The 21,625-nt window shown below is 46.4% G+C and overlaps 1 protein-coding gene across 1 annotated transcript in view; it reads right to left on the bottom strand.

Moving 5' to 3' along the window:
- Nucleotides 1–21,523, bottom strand: part of cables2b (Cdk5 and Abl enzyme substrate 2b) — a gene marked incomplete at both ends in the record, with an annotated part of 33,166 nt that extends 11,643 nt beyond the window's left edge. Inside the window, 3 exons of the mRNA XM_080534413.1 lie at nucleotides 1,123–1,200; nucleotides 13,322–13,414; nucleotides 20,973–21,523. Coding sequence (XP_080390539.1) covers nucleotides 1,123–1,200; nucleotides 13,322–13,414; nucleotides 20,973–21,523 — 722 coding nt within the window. The remainder of the gene's footprint in view (nucleotides 1–1,122; nucleotides 1,201–13,321; nucleotides 13,415–20,972) is intronic.
- Nucleotides 21,524–21,625: the final 102 nt, after the last annotated feature.

Genomic DNA, 21,625 nt, shown 5'->3' with positions numbered 1-21,625 from the left:
GACGCTTTCCAAAATCCTCTCTTTTCTCCCTGTCTCGCTCTCACCGTCCTCTCTTCTCCTCTTTTCTCCTGCTGTCTATTTCTCTGACGCGGGGGGGAGTCTCCTTTAGAGGTGTCAGCAGGATGCCAGCATTGAAGTGGCCGTTTGTTAAGGTCTGCCCTTCTCACTCAACTGACAGATCTTTTTTTTTAAACTGTGCTGTACTCTCTGTGCTGTTCTGTTCCATTCTGTTCTGCTCAGCTCAGCTCAGCGAGAAGGAGCTCTATTTTCGCCTCAGTCTTTACAGTATACACACCGCCCCCCCCAACCAGTCTCAACACTGAGAGAAATCTCCATAACCTCTCCTGCTAGTCCTTGCGTAGTGCTCGAATGCAATTTCCTCTCTTTATATTAGAAGACAACAAAAACGAAAGACAGAAGGCGCAAAAACACGTACGACAAATTCCATTTCCTGTAGGGGGTTGTGTTTGTGTGTGTGTGTGTCTGTGTGATGCCAGTGAGAGGGGGAGGGTTAAGGTCATGACCCTCTCCGTACCACACTAATCTGGAGTCAGAAGCACGTGGGAAAATTCCACTTTATTCGTTCTTTCCCTACATTTCTTTTCCTGAGAATCGTCTGATCCCTGGAGCGGTCAGTGTGTGTGTGTGTGTGTGTGTGTGTGTGTGTGTGTGTGTGTGTGTGTACATACTATACTGTCCTGTTCATCTCTCTCCCTGTTTATTTTTATCAGAGGAGGGAAGCTGGCGTGGCAGGATGGATACAATAATTAAGATGACAGGGAGGGAGAGGAGGAGGAGGAGGTGGGAGGGAAAGGGGGAGGGAGGGGGGTGGGAACGTGGGAAAGGGTGACACACAGCATGACCTCAGGATGATGACACATCATGAGACTAGGAAAGAATGAGTATCTGCATTTTTTATTGTTCCTGAACATTTGGGGAAAAAACTAGTCCAAAATAGAGTACAGCATAGCAGGCCCTTTGAGCAGGTCTGTGCTACCGGACAAAAGCTGAATTGTGTAGAAGGAGGAGTGGGGGGGGTACAGTGTATCACTGTGTGTGTAAAGTGAGACTGCTACTACAGCAGGATTGTAGTGAGTCGGTGGGAGGTAACCCACGCTGTACCTGATGTGGAAGCTCTCTCCGTACGGCAACACTGAGAACGCAGCACACAGAGACCTCTTGGCACAGATCAGCACAATCCTGTCGGAAAACACAACCACAACAACACCATTAACACCATTAACAACATCAACATTAGGGACAAACAGACAAGACTAGGGACAGGAATTGATAAGGTGTTGTTTATACCGATTCCATTATCGATTCTGCTTATCGGTTCAATTCTTCATCGATTCCTGATAAATTTCCCACATTTTTAAATGTGGGAAAAAAAGTAGGCCTACCTACACAGGTTTTCAGCATCAACGCAGCTGTTTTATTATCTTGAGTCTCTGAACACAGTGTATAATTATCTGAACATAACATTTGAACAGAAATAAAATGAGCTCAAGCAGCTGGCTGTAGCTTCAGAGCTCTGTAGCAACTGTCTGTCATCATCTAAAATGGATCAAATAGAGGAATATTTGTACAGCATTCGTTTTCATTTAGGCTTTCTTAGTCAAAGAAAACATCTGCTAAGCCTGTCTGCGTGGTGCTAATATTATTAGCATAGCATATTTACCCTCAGTAACGGAGCGGTCAAACGTTCTAGCCACAATACTATCCTTATGGGAACGAATTCAAGGCAAACTAGCCGTATCAGAACTATTTTTTTTGGAAATAATGCAAAATAGTGTACATTTACCTGTTAATTCATTACACTTACTGCTAAAAACTGTCAGTGTTTTCTTCTTCGAAACAATAGCGTATGCAGTTAGCATCCGTTCACAAGCATAAACGGTTGTGCTTTAAGCAGCAAGCACATCAAAAGACGAAGCTTAATAATAAACACATTATGCGTAAACACGTTCATAAATGCACCCTGGAAATCTACTCTGGTTTCAAAGCGCTCCAGTTTCAGTGTCAGAGTGCTCTGAAATCAAGTAATTTACGAACGGTCAGTTAAAAGTCTTTACAAACTAGGCGCTCGCTCAACTGTCAGCGCATGCGCAAAACATGCCGGCATCAAAAACAGGAAGGCATACGATTCCGATGCATCGAACAATTTGTTACCGGTTCTCGATTCCCGTCCCTTGACAAGACAGTATAGGCAAACCTCCCACAGCTCAGTTTTATTGGTAATAAAGTGTTGTGGAAACATGGTTCTGCTGTTAACACAGTACACACACCTCCATCGTTTCCCTAAAGGTCCTGTGTACCAGTAACTCAAGATTCAAGATTCAAGAATGCTTTATTGTCTGTCACAGAGTGACAGAAATTCTCCTTTGACAGGCAGAAATGCAGCTCAAGAATACAGTTTCCACATTAAAACACACATAGGTCACATACATTAATACATACAATAAAAACAGACAGATATAACAGTGTTTATGTAGTGCCTATTTAAAAAGTCTAGTCATTTAAAAATAATAGTAATAAAAACAGTATTATGATTTAAAAAGCTAAAATGCTAAAATGCAGTATGCTTCCTATTTTAAAATGTTCAGGGCGGTGGTTGCAGTAGGAATGAATGATTTTTTATGTGTTTTTCCGGGCCAGTGGAGTTCTATAACGGCGGCCTGATGGAAGTGGCTGAAATGATTGGTGGAGGGGGTGAGAGGGGTCCTGTGTGATTTGTGTGGCTTTTCTGATTAGTGACCGGTTGTAGATTTCAGACAGGGGGGTTTGAGGTGAGCCGATGATTTTACTTGCCTGATTGACTATACGGGAGAGTTTGGTTTTGTGTTTAACAGTGAGGGAGTTGTACCAGGATGTGTTATTGAAGGTGAGAATGGATTCAATGAGTGATTTGTAAACCAGGGTTAAAATGTCCTTGCTGACGTTAAAAGCCCTGAGCTTCCTCAGCAGGTGGAGGCGCTGCTGGGCCTTTCTGTAGACTGAGTCAGTGTGCTGGGAGAAGGACAGAGAGATGTCAATCTCTGTCCCCAGGTACTTGAAGGACTGTACCTGTTCAACCAGCTGGCCGTTGATGCTGAGGGGCTGGAAGAGGTGGTGACAGTCTGCCTTCTCCCTGTTCCCAAAGCACAGCTCCTTAGTTTTGCTGGTGTTGAGCTCCAGGGAGCTTTGCTGGAACACCAGGGCTAGGTCTTCTGCTGCCTGGTGGTACTTGGCCAGGGCGTCGGCCCCAGTCAGGTGGGCCACCAAGGCCATGTCGTCTGCATATTTCAGCAGCACCATCCCTTCTGTGCTGCAGGTGATGTGGTTGGTGTAGACAGCGAAGAGTTGGGGGGATGAGACGCAGCCTTGGGGGAGGCCTGTGTTTAAAATCATCTTGCTGGATGTGAAGCCGTTTACCTCCACCTGCTGTGGTCTGTCTGTTAAAAAGTTCTTAAACCATAAAATCAGTGTGGGGCTGACGTCAAGCTCTGCTAGGTGGTGTAGCAGAATGTCAGTTTTTACAGTGTTGAAGGCAGAGGAAAAGTCCATCAATAAAACCCTGCTGTGGGGGTGCGCCGAGTCCAGTTGTCTGGCCACAGTGTCCAGGAGGGTCAGACTGGCGTCCTCCACGCCCCGCTTTGCCCTATAGGCAAACTGTAGAGGGTCCAGTTTCTCTGCCAACATGGTGGAGAGGAGGTCGCACACTGCTCTCTCCATGCATTTGCAGAGCACAGACGTCAGTGCAACTGGCCTGAAGTCCTTTGGGTCTTTGGCTTGTTTTTTCTTGGGGATTGGGATTATTGTGGATTCTTTCCACTGTCTCGGGACACATCCCGAGTCTAGGAGGCACTGAAAAAGCTTGGTGCAAACCCCACTTAGCTGAGTGGAGCACTCTTTCAGCACCCTGCCTCTGAGCCTGTCTGGGCCTGAGGCTTTGTGTGGGTTCACTTTGTTCAGGATGGAGGTCACCAGCTGCTCATCTATGGTGAGAGCATGAGGTGGGTTGGAGGTGGAGGGGGTCCAGGTGGTTGATGTGCTGCTGCTGTCAAAACGGCTGAAGAAGCTGTTGAGCTGCTCTGCAAAGGAGGTGGGGTCCGTGCAGTCAATCGCTGCAGGTTTGGGGGCTCTCCCCATCATGATGTTTAACCCCTGCCATGCCTTCTTTGCATTTCCAGAAATTAGCTTCTGCTCCACCGTTTCTTTATAATGGACCTTGGCTAGTTTCGCCTTCCTTTTAAACTCCTTCTCCAATTCCCTCACCTTGAGCCTGTTTCCCTGTAAAAATGCAATTTTCTTATTAATCAGACACATTTTCATGTCTTTAGTGACCCATTTTTTATTGTTTGGATGGAGGGTAATCTGCTTGGTGGGAGTGACTGTGTCTTCACAAAATAGAATGTAGGATGTCACCACATCGGTCAGATCATTTAAGTCGTCCCCACAATCATTAAAAAACAAGTCCCAGTCAGTCTGTTCAAAGCATCCCCTTAGTGATTCGGCTGCATCCTTATTCCATACTCGGATGGTTTTTGTTACCGGTACACCTGTTTTCAGTTGGGACCTGTACTTTGGAAGCAGGAGGATGACGTTGTGGTCGGAACGACCAAGGGGGGGGCGGGGTTTCGAGATAAATGCATTTGGGATATTTCCATAACACTTGTCCAGTATATTCTGCATTCTGGTGGGAGTTGTGACATATTGTTGCAGATTAGGTAGGTGCGTGGTGATGTCACATCTGTTAAAATCTCCCAACACAAACACTGGTTGTTCGGCAGACCGATTGACTGCCGTGTTGTAACTGTCCGCTATGCGCTCAGCAGCTAGGGCGAAATCAGGCCCGGGTACATACACTAAGATCACGGTGATCTGGGAGAATTCTCGGGGCAGATAGTGCGGTCTAAATGACACCGTCATCAATTCATAATGTTTGCAACTCTCAGTCTCTCTCAACGTAAAGTTTGTTGCCCACTTGTTGTTGACAGCTATACAGAGCCCGCCCCCAATTGATTTCCGCGTTCTCGTTGCGTCTCTGTCAAAACGTATAATGTTAAAGCCTTCCAAATTAAAATCGACGTCCTCGGACAGCCACGTTTCTGTGAAACATAAGAGGCTGGATTGTCGCATGTGTGTGTGTGTATGTGTGTGTGTGTTAACATGATACACCCCTCCATCGTTTCCCTATGGTCCTGTGCACCAGTAACTGTGTGTGTGTGTGTGTGTGTGTGTGTGTGTGTGTGTGCTTGTGTCTGTGGGTGTGTCTGTTAACACGATACACACCTCCATTGTTTCCCTAACAGAGCAGTGGATAAGGTGCAGAATGATAAGAGGTCAGCGGCTAGCCTTACACGCCCTTCTCCAGGGTCACCTCTCTTTTATGAGGGGAAGCAGGCTTACCGGTACTTCTGCAAATGTATTTTTTTTTTAAGAGTGGAAAATGTTTACTGCATTGCCCCTCCCGCAGTGGGAAGAAAAGTGTGTTCTTATCAGAGAGAGAGAGAGAGAGGGAGAGAGGGAGAAAGGGAGAGAGGGAGGGAGAGAGAGAGGGAGAAAGGGAGAGATTGAGAGGGAGAGAGGGAGAGAGAAAGAGAGAGAGGGAGAGAGAGAGGGAGACAGAGAGAGAGAGAGAAAGAGAGAGAATATCCAAGCCTGTGGTCAACCCCCCCCCCCCCTCCTACTCCCTGTAGACGTGCCACTACCTCAGGTCTCACAACCTCCAGTGGAACAGAGGGACAGAGGGCCTGGCCCTGGGAAAGAAAAGTGGAAAATAACAACAACAACGGCACTTGTGGAACTAGTCCTGACCTCATAATGGGCCTTAACTAAACATGCCTGTCGTTCCTCCTCTGCTGGAGGCCGGCCAGGTTCGCTCATTCCCACCCATGCACTGTCTGAGAGGGGGGGGGGGTGGGCGGCTGGGTAGGGGTGGGGAGGTCTGTCAGTAGAGATAGCCAATATGAGGCATCAAGTATATACAGATCTGCCGTTGGTCCAAATTGTTGACAATACTTGTGTACTTAAGCGCTAGATGTGTGTTAAGCTAGTATAGTATAGTTAAGCTGCACTTCTTCTTTTGGCTCCACTCTTCAAAAACAATTAGGTTAACAAAGAGGTTAACGGAATAGATTGTCAACATGGGTGGTTTTTCCCTGTTTAGAAACAACAGCACTTTCTATAACATACCAGAGAATGCTCTACAATAATTAAGAAAAAGACAAAAACAAAATGGCAGGTCAGGAACACAACACTCTCCAGGAGGCAGGCGTGGATGTGTCAGAGACGACCCTCCGCAGGGGACTTCACCAGCAGAAGGACAGAAGCTAGACTGCAGTGGGTGCAGGGTTCCTCAAAAACAGGACGGCCCAGGAGGCTACACGTTATAACGTACCTAAAAGCGCCTGCGGAGTTCTGCGATAAGGTCTTGTGTACGAGACGAACGATGAATACGTAACAAGAGCAGCCAGGATATTGCAGATACAGGCCAAGATAACTATAACGCCCTCTGACCCACAAGACTGCTTTAATAATAGACCCACAGGAGAACAACAGGGCTAAGTAACTAGCCGACAGGTGTTAAAGTGATTCCGTAGGGGAGGACAGGGGCGTTAAGTCACGACGGCTTAAGCTTTCACTTTTCCCCTGTGACCCCCCTGGCTGGCTCATTTTCAGTAAGAGTAAATGGGAGAAAAACGTCTTCGAAAACAGACCGGGCATAACAATGACCTGAACTTGTCCAATTAGAAGCCACATTCTGTTTTTGTATTCTTATACGCTATGAAAGCCTGTACGTCACAAACAGAACTGGAGACACTTTCGGAGACAGACAGTTGTGATTGCTAGCCAACGTAAATCCAAGCAGCACCTGACGAACGGTAGTTATGTTTTGATTCGGCCCAAGGTTCACTAAGCTTGCGTAATTCAGTAATTCACTGGAACGTAGCGTTCATTAGCTACCGCGCTGACTGTCGTTTGCTAGTGGTCGTTGTGCTTCAAACTGTCTCCAGACATGACGAATGTCTCCGGTTTTGTTCACATTGTGCAGTCTGTGATGGATGCACCTTCACAGCGTGTTGTAAAAAAATGTGCTCTGGTGTGTCATACTGTCTTCTACGAGGTGTTCCGTGTGTCCTATAAGGAGCTCATGTGTTCTATGAGGTGTTCCGTGTGTCCTATAAGGAGCTCATGTGTTCTATGAGGTGTTCCGTGTGTTCTATAAGGAGCTCATGTGTTCTATAAGCAGTTTCCCACAGCATTATGTCAGACTGTAGCGTGTGGTCACAACTGGGACACAATTGTCGGCCGGGGAAGGAGTGGGGGTTGGGGGGTTGTGTTTGGGGGTGAAGCGAGTGCTGAAATTTGCCAAAAAAAACAACAGAGCTAAAAATACTTAACATGTTTTGTTATCAGACTATGTCGGCTATGTATGGGAAACAATGATAAGGAGCTAATATAGGCTGCGTTCGTAATTTCGCACTGGAAATCTGACCAGCACTCATGGAATGCCTCTTGTCCAATCAAATGACTTGGTTCCTTTATGACGTTGAACCCAGTGTGGGCTCCAGCGCTCTCAGAGCGAATTTACGAGATCTATGAGGTGTCTATGAGTGTTTTATAAGGAGCTAATGTGATGTATGAGGTGTTCCCTGGGCCCTGTGAAGTGTTCTCTGTGTTCTACGAGGTGTTCTGTGTGTTCTATGAGGTGTTCTGTGTGTTCTATGAGGTGTTCCTTGTGTTCTATGAGGTGTTCTGTGGGTTCTATGAGGTGTTCTGTGTGTTCTATGAGGTGTTCTGTGGGTTCTACGAGGTGTTCTGTGGGTTCTATGAGGTGTTCCTTGTGTTCTATGAGGTGTTCCGTGGGTTCTATGAGGTGTTCTGTGGGTTCTATGAGGTGTTCTGTGGGTTCTACGAGGTGTTCTGTGGGTTCTATGAGGTGTTCTGTGTGTTCTATGAGGTGTTCTGTGTGTTCTATGAGGTGTTCCGTGGGTTCTATGAGGTGTTCCGTGGGTTCTATGAGGTGTTCTGTGGGTTCTATGAGGTGTTCTGTGTGTTCTATGAGGTGTTCTGTGTGTTCTATGAGGTGTTCTGTGGGTTCTATGAGGTGTTCCTTGTGTTCTATGAGGTGTTCTGTGGGTTCTATGAGGTGTTCCTTGTGTTCTATGAGGTGTTCCTTGGGTTCTATGAGGTGTTCTGTGGGTTCTATGAGGTGTTCTGTGTGTTCTATGAGGTGTTCTGTGTGTTCTATGAGGTGTTCTGTGGGTTCTATGAGGTGTTCTGTGTGTTCTATGAGGTGTTCCTTGTGTTCTATGAGGTGTTCTGTGTGTTCTATGAGGTGTTCCTTGTGTTCTATGAGGTGTTCTGTGGGTTCTATGAGGTGTTCTGTGTGTTCTATGAGGTGTTCTGTGGGTTCTATGAGGTGTTCTGTGTGTTCTATGAGGTGTTCCGTGGGTTCTATGAGGTGTTCTGTGTGTTCTATGAGGTGTTCTGTGTGTTCTATGAGGTGTTCCGTGGGTTCTATGAGGTGTTCTGTGTGTTCTACGAGGTGTTCTGTGTGTTCTATGAGGTGTTCTGTGGGTTCTATGAGGTGTTCTGTGTGTTCTATGAGGTGTTCTGTGTGTTCTATGAGGTGTTCTGTGTGTTCTATGAGGTGTTCCGTGGGTTCTATGAGGTGTTCCGTGGGTTCTATGAGGTGTTCCGTGTGTTCTATGAGGTGTTCTGTGTGTTCTATGAGGTGTTCCTTGTGTTCTATGAGGTGTTCCGTGTGTTCTATGAGGTGTTCTGTGGGTTCTATGAGGTGTTCTGTGTGTTCTATGAGGTGTTCCTTGTGTTCTATGAGGTGTTCCGTGTGTTCTATGAGGTGTTCCTTGTGTTCTATGAGGTGTTCCGTGTGTTCTATGAGGTGTTCTGTGGGTTCTATGAGGTGTTCTGTGTGTTCTATGAGGTGTTCCATGGGTTCTATGAGGTGTTCCTTGTGTTCTATGAGGTGTTCCGTGTGTTCTATGAGGTGTTCTGTGTGTTCTATGAGGTGTTCCATGGGTTCTATGAGGTGTTCCTTGTGTTCTATGAGGTGTTCCGTGTGTTCTATGAGGTGTTCCTTGTGTTCTATGAGGTGTTCCGTGTGTTCTATGAGGTGTTCTGTGGGTTCTATGAGGTGTTCTGTGTGTTCTATGAGGTGTTCCATGGGTTCTATGAGGTGTTCCTTGTGTTCTATGAGGTGTTCCGTGTGTTCTATGAGGTGTTCTGTGTGTTCTATGAGGTGTTCTGTGTGTTCTATGAGGTGTTCTGTGGGTTCTATGAGGTGTTCTGTGGGTTCTATGAGGTGTTCTGTGTGTTCTATGAGGTGTTCTGTGTGTTCTATGAGGTGTTCTGTGTGTTCTATGAGGTGTTCTGTGTGTTCTATGAGGTGTTCCTTGTGTTCTATGAGGTGTTCTGTGTGTTCTATGAGGTGTTCTGTGTGTTCTATGAGGTGTTCTGTGTGTTCTACGAGGTGTTTCGTGGGTTCTATGAGGTGTTCCGTGGGTTCTATGAGGTGTTCCGGGGGTTCTATGAGGTGTTCCATGGGTTCTATGAGGTGTTCCGTGGGTGCTGAGAGGGTGGGTACATCCTGGCTAAAATGAGTTATTCATTCTCAAAAGGAACTGCAGAAAAGTTGAGTGCTTTCCGTGCGCTTTCCGTGCGCAAAGCGCGCGTGCGATTCTCCGTTCTACGTTCTAATGCTTTGACTTTTCTTTCGAAAAACGTGAACACATTTCCGCGTTGTAGAAAATCAATGACACATCGCTAGTCAACTAACACGGCTTGTTTTGTGAGCCTGCTAACAATGTAAAGTAGTGTTCTAGTTAACTAGGTAGCAGTCCAATCCATTACGTTGCAGTATTTTGGCTTGACTAGCGAGTTTGTGTTGTGATTCTCAACAACGTTGAAACGTAGTTTCACCCTTTTCCATAGTTTTGAATAATAAATGGACGTGGACTGACGATGTAGCGCAGACTAACTTATTCTAATAATTATTTAACATACTTTTATTCTGATAATTATTCCCCCCTCCTCCCAGACTTACATGGTCACATTATTATTGGATTGGTTGTTTGCGTGTCGGGTGAAGTTAGCTAAACATTTAACCTGCTATCTAGCAAGAGAAACATCATGTCACTCTCCAAAGGTCTAAAGAGGAAAGTTGACGGTGGAAACAGGGCATTTAAAGAGGAATGGACAGTGAACTATGCATTCATCCTACCTGGTTTCATCAATGCAAAGCCGTTGTGAGAGACTCACATTTTACGTGCTCACAATGAATGTTCCCTTCCACCTATACATGCGAGTCGTCCTTTTCGTCAATGAATGTGATAAAGACGCGCTAGAGGAATCAATTGGTGCATAAAAACCTTGAGAACTGCCGGATTAAAGTGACATAATAATCCATAATAATAATCCATAATAATAATAAATAATAATAATACATTAGACTTATAGCGCTTTTCTAGACACTCAAAGACGTCCATATCACCAGATAGCCAACAAATAGTGACCAATGGGAGATGCCAGTTTTCTCAGTGAGATTTAATAGCCTAATATTATTTTTGCTATTTTTAATGAATGGCTCATTGTAATTATTATCCATAGTAATGTAGCGTGTTTGCTCTGTCGTTTCAGGAGCATATAGGCTAAGCGGATTCAGCTTTTTTTTTGCACCGATTTTGTTGTCAATGTTTTTCATAAAATTAAACTGCATTTGCTTTGTTACTGTTCACATGTGTGGTGCAGTCACATTCATTAAGTTTGAATGATTTACTGAGCTGGCGTTACTTTTTTCAAACCACACACCGCATGTCGGCTATTTCAGCACCACGCATTGTCCACCTACTTATCACTATGAGGGGTTCAGCGTCAGTGCACCCCGCTCTGTTACTGTCGCATAGTTGTAGCCAATAAAGGCCTATATAGGCTATTATATATCATTTATATACCTAATACCAACATCAAAATAGATTGTATGCCTCTACAAATCATATTACACCAGGTAAAATCCGTCACAACTTGGAATAAATCCGTCACAACTTGGAATAAATTGACGGAAATCCGTCGTAGCGACGGAGAACTTTAATCCCTGGTCCATCTCATTAGATGATCTGACTAAGGTGGTCGTGGCTTCTAGATCCACAACTTGCTCCCTGGATCCGCTACCAGCCTGGGTTATTAAGGATCTTTGGTCAACTCTAGGAGCCTATGTCTTATCTATCCTCAATCTATCTCTCTTAAATTGAGTTTTCCCAGCCTGTTTTAAATCTGCAGTGGTTAAACCCCTATTAAAGAAACCGGGTCTAGATCCACTCTCACTGGCAAGTTATAGACCTGTCTCGAATTTGGCTTTTTTGTCTAAGGTTTTTGAAAAAGTGGTCTCAAAACAGCTTGTAGATTTTCTGTCTTCTAATAATCTGTTTGAGCCACTACAGTCGGCATTCCGCACCAACCATTCTACTGAAACAGCACTCACTAAGGTGGTAAATGACTTGCTATTGACGGTCGACTCAGGCTCAACATCTGTTCTTTTATTGTTGGACCTGAGCGCTGCTTTTGACACAGTAGATCATCACATATTACTAGATAGGCTCAGGAACGAACGAAATACATTCAGGTTTGGCATCTCAGGCCAAGTATTCCAGTGGCTAGAGTCATACCTGTTAAATAGATCCCAATGTGTTCTACACAATAATGTATTGTCTGCATCCCGGGCAGTCAAGTATGGAGTCCCACAGGGGTCCGTTCTGGGCCCTCTGTTGTTCTCACTGTACTTGGCACCACTGGGACAGATCTTGCGTTCTTTTGGTCTTGCTTTTCATTGTTATGCTGATGATTTACAACTATATATGCCTATAACAGCAGGAAATGTTTCAGACTTAGTTACGTTAAAGACCTGTCTGGCTGCTGTAAAGGGCTGGTTATCAGCGAACTTTCTGCTATTAAATTCAGACAAGACTGAAATGATAAAATTCGGTCCAGCTAGACTAAATCATCCAAGTGATAGTCTTGTCTTGACCTTGGATGATTTTTATTTATTTTTTAATTTGTTTTTTCAGATTTTATCCCAATTTGGTAGCCAATTGAACCCAACCTAGCATCCAATTATCCCCTGCCTATTGCGTAGGATCCGCCGCACGACCCCGTGGCCGGCAGCCTCAGAGGAGGCCGCCAGGCAGACTAGCTGACTGGCTCCTCGAGCCCAGCACCGTTATTCCGGCACCCAGGGGTGTTGCGCGGTGTTGCGCGACGGATCCTTGTCCGGAAATACTCCTATACCGCCCTCGGGAGCGGCCGCCCAATATGCCGCTCCCCGTGTGTGCCCCGGCCATATCCGGATCTGGCGAGCTGGGATTCGATCCCAGTCCCCGGTGGGCAGCTTGCACTAGTGGCCATTGCTTAGACCGCTACACCACCGCGGGGCACGTGACCTTGGATGATTGTGTCATCCAGTGCAGGGACAAGGTTAAACATCTCAGTGTCATTCTGGATCAGAGCCTCACATTTGACCCTCACATAAAGGGGGTGATAAAAATAGCATTCTTTCACCTCAGAAGAATTGCCAAGATTAGATCAATCCTTTCTTTTGAAGATGCTGAGGTTAGATTAGATTAATCCAGATTAGATTATTGTAATGTCCTTTTGTCGGGACTGCCAAAAAAGAGCTGCCATGGTATACAAATGGTACAAAATGCTGCAGCTCGCATTTTGACTGGGTCTAAGAATTACGACCATATCTCACCAGTGCTGGCCTCTCTTCATTGGCTCCCTGTCCATGTTAGAGCGGATTTCAAGATGCTACTACTAACATACAAAGCTATAAATGGCACTGCGCCTTCTTATTTAAAGGACCTTCTCGACCCATATGTGCCCTCAGGGGCTCTGCGCTCACAAGGCTCTGCCCTGCTCACTATTCCTAGAGATAGAAAAAAGACAATCGGTGAGCGTGCGTTCTCCTTCTGCGCACCAACTCTCTGGAACCGTCTTCCACTGGATATCAGACAGGCAGAATCAGTGAAAGTGTTCAAAAATAAGTTAAAGACCCACCTGTTTTCTGTTGTCTACATGTCATAGGCTGTGTATTTGTGCTGTTGTAATTATGTGTGTTTTTAATTGAAATAGTTGTTTTTAAATTGTTTACATTTTTTGTTTTTACCTATTGTATTTGTGCTTCGAAATTTTTATTTTATTTTATTGAAATAGCTGTTTTTAATTGTTGTAAATTGCTGCTTACCTATTGTAAAGCACTTTGATGTAAAGTGCTATACAAATAAAGTTATTATTATTATTATTAACGTGGCTGTGTTCTGACCTGCTGCCTCTGGTGTCGTACTGCCTCATGTTCTTGATGAAGTGAACCTTCTTCACCGGCCGCGGTCGAGGAGATCCTGACAGGTTACGTGTCCTAGAGAGAGAGGGAGGGAGAGGGAGAGGGAGAGGGAGAGGGAGAGAGAGAGAAAGAGAGAGAGAGAGAGAGAGAGGGAGGGAGGGAGAGAGAGGGAGGGAGGGAGAGGGAGAGAGAGAGAGAGAGAGGGGGGGGGGGGGGAGAGAGAGAGGGAGAGGGGGAGAGAGAGACAGAAAGAAAGAAACATTACAACCATGAAATGCTATAAACAGTATAAAGTCATATGATAGGGCTGATATTGTTACAGTCGCCGAAGCACAGAGGGAATCCCCACCTGGGAGCCAGTGTCATTAACAGCTTCTACTCTACAGTTCATCCATTAGTGTAAATTAAGATGCTGATGACACCCGCCCCCACACACACACACACACACACACACACACACACACACACACATCAGCCATTCCGGCTCTAACCCAGCCCTATGAGCGAAAGACACAGGTGAGAAGGAAACCTCGGCTGACTGCGTCCCAAAGAGAGAACCGCAGACGGTCTCACCTCCCTCCCGTCTGGTTACCACGGTGTCGACAGAATGGCCGTCTGGCCTGTCTGTCTCTGCATCTCATGTTCTTCTCTACCTCCAGTAGGGAGTCTCTGTCTCCCCCGCTACCAATCTTCTCACTCACATAATACACACAGGATACTTTAGTCCATTGGAAACTAACACTATATGGACAAAAGTATTGGGACACCATCCGAACATCACCTAACCCATACGTGCTTGTTGAACTTCTCATTCCATAACCATGGCCATTAATATGGAGTTGGTCCCACCTTTGCTGCTATAACAGCTTTCTACTAGATTTTAGAATAGGGTTGCGAGGTTTTGCTCCCATCCAGCCACAAGAGCATTAATGAGGTCGGGCACTGATGTTGGGTGAGAAGGACTGGCTCGCAGTCGGCGTTCCGGTTTATCCCAAAGGTGTTTTATGGGGTTGAGGTCAGTCAAGCTCTCCCAGACCAAACTCGGAAAACCATGTCATTATGGACCTCACTTTGTGTATGGGGGCATTGTCATGCTGAAACTGGAAAGGGCCTTCCTCAAACTGTTGCCACAAAGTTGGACGCATGCAACTCTCTAGAGTCACATTGTATTCTGTAGCATTAAGACTTCCCTTCACTGGAACTAAAGGTCCTAGCGCAAACCATGAAGTCCCCATACATTTGTCCATAGTGTATGTGCTGTAGCCAAAACCGTATGTGTATGTGCCACTCGTTCTGCTGTTTTTCAAGGACGTTTCGGCTTCGTTCAGGATCACTGGCCATATTGATCGGGGTCGCGTCAACACGTTCAGTTCAATAACCGTGTGATGGACTTGTGGTTGTGCAGGCCGTTGCCTAACTCTATTTTAGTCAGGCCCCTGCACGATTATTTAGGCAATAGAGGGGGGTGACTCACACACTACATAACACACGACTGTTGAGACAGGCAAAATGTGTAGGACGGCCAAGACGGGCTAATATTTGTGCACAGTGATGTTGTCTGTGGAGATGTCACAGCGATTAGCGTCACTGAAGTTACGTAAGACGCAGCAGAGTTTTTCTCTCTCCGCCTCCCCGCTGCAAAAACAGATGAGCCGCGTGCTTAGCTAACCAGGGCAAAAATACCTTCTGTTTGGAATGAAAACCGTTACACAACTGCTACCCCCCCCCTCCCACCCCCCCTTCCCTCTTCCTCTCTCTCTCCCCCTAACCCTACCATCTGGTGTGGATTTTGGGTGACCAGGCTGATGATGACATGCATTGGAGTTTAAATCACTGTAATCAACACGGGGGGGTGGGTGTGTGTGTGTGTGTGTGTGTATTGTGTGTGTGTGTGTGTGTGTGACTCATACACCAGCGGTGAGTTTCCTGAAAGCTATAATCTCTTTTGACAATCCTTTCTTCACTGAATGTATTTCGTTCGTTTACACAGGAGGAGTGACCTGTAAAACACAGATGTTGCAATGTTACTGTGACTCTTACATATGAATTTGCAGCTGGACTGTTGGGGTACATTAAGGACGCCTACGACTTTTGGGAAACTGACCCCTGGTCTGTAAGCTCACCCGTTGCTCACTCAGCCGCAGAGGGGCAGCTACCATCGTCATCCTCTCTGACGCACCCAGTACAGTTTGAACCCCCCCCCCACCCCCCACCCAGTAGTATCACTGCCATATTCTCAGGCTGACCCCCCCCCCCCGCCCCACCCACCCAGTATCACAGCCATATTCTCAGGCTCAGCCAACCCCCCCCCCCCCTCTCTCCCGACATGAAAAATGCAAAATTAAAGACCTAGATATAAGAACATAAGCTCCTCGCTTTCGGCTACAGTGACAGCCAGGATGCTCATGGCACCGAGTGTTCCTCCAGTGGTGTTTATGCAGCCGTAGCTGAGACAGGCGCACCGAGGGCCACAACGCAGCTGCCACTTAGTCTGACTCTGCTTAAAGGGATGGTTCGCTCGAAAAAAACAGAAAAAAAACAAAAATCACATTTCTGTGGCGCACCACATACACTCACCACCGAGACACTTTTCAAGCCATTACCGCAGTTATTTAGTCTAGTCGTAACGTGCACTTCCACATTTCCCCCCGATACGATGGAAGTGGATGGTGTCTGCGGTCGTAGCGATCCTCCACCGCCGTTTGGTAAATGGATTGCACTTATATAGCGCCTTATTCCAAAGCACTTTTACAATGGCCTCTCATTCACCTATTCACACACACATTCGCACACCAATGGCGGCAAGCTACCATGCAAGGCGCCGGCCCGCTTATTGGGAGCAATTTGGGGTTCAGTGTCTTGCCCAAGGACACCTCGACACGTGGCCAGCCAGGTACTCGAACCGCCGACCTTGCGATCATTAGACACCGACTCTACCTCCTGAGCCACAGCCGCCCCATTTGATGGTAAACCAGACCGCGAGGGAGAAGCACACGAGAATGTCACAATATCGTACTGTGTCCACAAGAAGGACACAGTATGATCACTTGGATTCAGTTTGTTACAGATGATAATTACAACAATATAACGATCATTGTGAGGCAATTTTCAGTGCGTAGAGAATCTCAGTGTTAAATATTGTCTGGGTAGGGTTAAACAAGGTAGACACTAGACGGTTCACATTATCCATAACAGTGCATTCCAATAGAACCTTTCTGGGAGTCTGCTCATGAGAAAAAGACTGCGTACTGGAATGTTCCATTTTTTGCTGCTCGTGGGAAATATTTTCTCTTTTTTTTTTGCTGATTGGCGTTTACCCACCATCCCATTGACACCGCCAGTCTGGTAAGTAGAGGGGTGGTGAGGGGAAGAATGCAGCTATCTGACACCCAATCGGGCTGAGCTGGCAACTTCACCAGCCTATTCTTTGAGAGATGTTTATGTCTGATTTTTATCTAGGCTCATGGAACAGTGTCTCTCAACCTGAAAGTTCAAGAGCTTCAAGTGGATATAAGCGGGTCACGTTCCCCTTTGAATGTCAAGTACTGTCACAGAGAGAGGGACAAAGGTCCTTTCCATGCGAATGTCAAGATTCATATCAGATGAAAATCGCCTCGTTCCCTCTCCTGTATCTCTTGACAAAGTTCATTTGTTCACACTGAAATCAAACAAACTCTGACACATCAACACATCAACTAGGAGTGCTGACGCTTAAACCCATCCCCCCCCCTCTTCCTATTTCCTCTCCTCTTTGCATGTCAAGCTGGGTAGCCACACAGTCTCCATTAGAGAAGATTAGCCTATGCTTCAAGGCAGAATGGAAAAAAGTGATTATATATAGAATCCTCAATCTCTCTCCCCCCCTCCCCCCTCCCTTCTCTCTCCCTCCCTCCCTCTCATCTGTGCACCATGGCTCTACTCCTCAGGATCAATGTGCTGATCTTGGTTTAAGGTTTCAGGAGTGAGCAGCCATTCAGTTGAAGGTGGCTGGACGTCACAGGGCTTTGCTGACATATCCCCCAGTAAATCCTCTCGCCCACACTGGTACTGTAGGGCAGGACACAGAATCCAGCCTTCTGGCCCTGGCCCAGCATGCACTGCAATAGCATAAAAGTAGTACCTGTCCAGGACCAGTATCCAGGCCTGCACTGTACACACTCATCCTGCCCTCCCATGGTGCAGAAATCTAAACATTTTGTAGAATTGTGGTGCTATCTGACCACCACCACCACCACCACATCTTAAGTGATTGTCATTGCACATAATTGACCTCCAACGAGCTGTGTTCGTCTTCAAACACCACATATGAAGGATAGCACAGCTACTTTCCTGTGAGGCAGTGTGCTTGAGATCACCCTGCTGGCAGAGGATCTAATAATGGGCTAATGAAGACAACTACCAACAGGGACGTGGAGGACAGCCTTCAGCTGAGGAGGGAGGATGATGAGAATGCTGCGTGTTTGTTGACGCCAGCTGTGACTGGAGCCGAGTGCCCGTCGTGGTTCATGCAAATGGTGTGCGGTAGACTGAGAACGATCCCATTGTTAACTACGCTTCCTCTTCCTTTTTAGTTTATAATCCACGCACCGTGTCACACACACACACACAATCCACCCATCACATCACACACACACACAATCCACGCATCGCGTCACACACACACACACACACACACACACATACACACCACACTCACTCACACACTGACTCACACAGTGCTACAAATAAAAACAAACGCCCCCCCCCCACACCCTTCTCACTTTCAAAAACAGAATACATTTGCATTTTCTATTGCATCATCAAGATTATGGGATTGACAAGTGGACTTAATCTGAGAGACACACTCCAGTTGACCCCCCCCCCCCAGTTAACAACTCCGGTCCAAACTCCCAGCTGATGGCCACAGACATCTGTTCGGGTTCATGGCCTCTACGTAACAACATTCAGTCCCCAGTGTTTTGACAAATACCAGGTGGCCTTTGGGGCGGACAGGGCCAGGCCTATATTTGGTGAGAGGGAGGCCATGCGATGGGGTTATCTGGATAGATAGAAATGACATAATATGTACAGAGCACACCAACCCTGTGTGCTTGTTTGAACAAGAGTTCATTAATCTAGCTCAGGCAGGACTGCCTCGGAGGGTGTGTGTGTGTGTGTGTGTGTGTATGTGTGTGTGTGTGGGGGGGGGCGGGGGTGTCAGTGCAGAGGACTGTCAACACGGCTGAGGATCCACACTGCCAACTCTGAGCGGCGTTCTGGAGGGTCATGACATTGTGGAGCGTTCAGATAGTTAGCCCGTGGCTCTGAGTAGAGGAATTGTACCATCTATCCCTGGCATTTCTGTCTGTCCCCTTTAGTCCAAAGGACTAAACGTGACCCATCGAGGTGCTGCCGTACTATGGGCCACAAAAGGACATATGAAACAGGGATGTGGTGGAGGGTGTCATTCTGAAGGAAATGGTTTCAGTTCTCTGTGTTGCTCAATACCATTGCCAGATAATAATAATTACAAGAAGAAGAAAAAAATCACAAGAAAAAAAAGATCATCCATGTTTATGCTTTAAACCCTGGCACAGTGTACATGAGTGACGTCACCCCAGATTCCAGCATAGGGCTTGGTCTCTCAGAGGCCTCTGGTGGGGTGTGTGTGTGTGTGTGTGTGTGTGTGTGTGTGTGTGTGTGTGTGTGTGTGTGTGTGTTTGGGGTGTGTGTGTGTGTGTGTGTGTGCCTCCATTCTGGCTGTACAATGAAACTAAAGGGAAGGCTCAGGCTGCCTCACCCACGGTTTCCTCCTTGTGACACCACAACAGATCAAATGAAAGGCTGGTCTACGTCACGCAGAGCAAATGGACACCAACCTTTCCATCATTCTCAGATCATAATAATAATAATCCTAAAAATCATAATAGTAGAAATGCCACACCACAATGTGATGCAATAATTCACAGATGCACAGGTATCAAATATCAAATGAGAAGCCTGCATTAATACTATTAGTCTGCCCCTCAGACGACAATACGTTGACTATCTCATTCTATTCTATTGGGAGATTACAATTTAGTGCACGCACGCACACACACACACACACGCACACACACACACACACACGCACGCACACACACACACACACACACACACACACACACACACACACACACACACGCACGCACGCACGCACGCACGGACGGACACACGGGGTGAATTCACTACACTGTCCAGGCATGTCGGTAAAACACAGTTTACTGTTGACATTTTTGGGCGGGCTGACTTACATATTAGGGTATATTGTGTGTGACTCCCTGTGTAACACAAACACACTTTGACTACAACACCCACCTATGCGAAACACAAACACAGAGGGACTACAACACACACCTAGGTCTGACCGCTGAGTCATCCAACCATGATGGCAAGAAAAACTAATTAATAAAAGAACAGAATGATTGACTAAAGAGACTCAGAGGGACCAATCTGGGATCGGTTCATCCCGTTTTGGACTTCTAATTTAATGATAGTAAAATGAGATAGACTATAAAGTGTGCATCTAATGAATGGTCAGTCCTGGCCTGGCACCCATGCACTGTCCTTTAAGAGTGGTCAAATTTCTCCTGCGGCATCCCTCAACTGTTTACCAAAACAAAACCGCTTTCTTACTGTTTGAATCACAGATTGTCCCTTGAGACTGATGTGTTTCAGATTCAGGTTTGTGAAAAACTCAGCCCACAATAGATAGACAGTTGACAGCATAAACTGATCTGATGTTGTAAACTAGAGGAAGGCAAGTCTTTCTATCGGTGTCATTAACAGATGTAGAGATACAATAATGTAGTTATGCAACTCCTTGTAAAATAATGTTAATAATAATAATAATAATAATAATAATAATAATAATCTAATTCTTCCTTCTTCTAGCATTATGACTGCCAATGGCCCCGAGCATGGATTACTTTTTCTTGCGATGACTGATAGATGATTCACTTACTTAGACAAATGTATTTGGGAGGCTATAATCTGCTAAATGTAATGTAAATAAGACAAGTTGTACTCACTGAACTTTACAGTGTGCACCTTACCGTCTAATGCTGTGAGACAAGTCACTGTTCAAAAGCCCTTAAGAAATGGCAATTTTGGCACATCATCACACGCACCCCTGAACACTGGAGTGGAGACTCAAGCTCTGTCCCCAACTGTCCAAATAACTTCCCTCATCTATTCTGCAATAAACGTCAGTGCGTGTTCACTTATTCTGCCACAGTCAAACGTGTTGCCTAGTAAAGTATGCTACACTTCATGGTGTATGTAGGCAGTAGTGGGTGGCCAACCTTAAAATGAGGAAGTGAAGTTTCTAACGCAACGAAATGAAACACCTGTGCTTATTCCCCGAACTCAACTACTGTGGATAAACTGGAAGGTAAAACCAATTGACATCAGCGATTCATCACTGAGTCACACTATAATAATGTATATTAATAATAATAATAATAATAATAATAATAATAATGTACTTTCCGCCCACGTGGATGGATAGATACACTGTCTAGATAGAAGGACACTCACTACTAGAGGTATCTGAATGATCATCCCACCACACCAGGATCCTGTTCTGGAGAATGTAAAAGATGATACCCCTCACCTCTGTCGGGTGTCTGATGTCACGGAGTTACAACTCTGGACTGAGAGCAACGTGGAGGACTTCCGAGGTCCGACCGGAGTGGGCAGGAGACCCGACGGAGACAGCAGCAGGTTCCCCTGAGAAGAGAAGGACCCCGTTCCTCTCTCCAGAAACACCTCCGTCGTCCCGACGTGATTGAACTCCGAGTCCGACGGCAGGACGAGGAGAGGCGGGACGGCGATCACCCCGAGTCTCGGTGCAGGGCAGCTCAGGGAGGCGGACAGGTGAGGGAAGGTTCCGTAGCTGCTGGACAGTCCGACCGCCGCCGCGCTGCTGCTGCAGGCTGCTTCGGTACCTTGAAAGTCGGCATCTCCTCCATGGCCCCCCGGATGCTTGCCGTTGTCTATCTGTTGAACGGGCCGCCCGTCTAATGAAATGTTACTTAGGAACAGAATAGCCGCTTGTCTCCGGCGAGAATCTCGACTTTTACACCGCAGGTGTTCTTTATGCGGTTTGTTCGTGTTGTTGTTGGCCAGCGGACTGCAGACGGCAGCAGCAGCAGCAGCCGCCATTCTCCGACTGAGGAAGTAACGGACTGTCGAGGCATGTCACCCCAGAGCGAGGGGGGGCTCGTTCACGCCCCCTACGATTTGATTGGCTGGAACGTCGAATTA

This window comes from Nansenia antarctica, assembly GCF_963989245.1.
Source record: "Nansenia antarctica genome assembly, chromosome: 6".
Taxonomy (NCBI): domain Eukaryota; kingdom Metazoa; phylum Chordata; class Actinopteri; order Argentiniformes; family Microstomatidae; genus Nansenia; species Nansenia antarctica.
The sequence above is the reverse complement of the archived record's forward strand: the minus strand, read 5'-3'. Positions and strand labels throughout refer to the sequence as shown.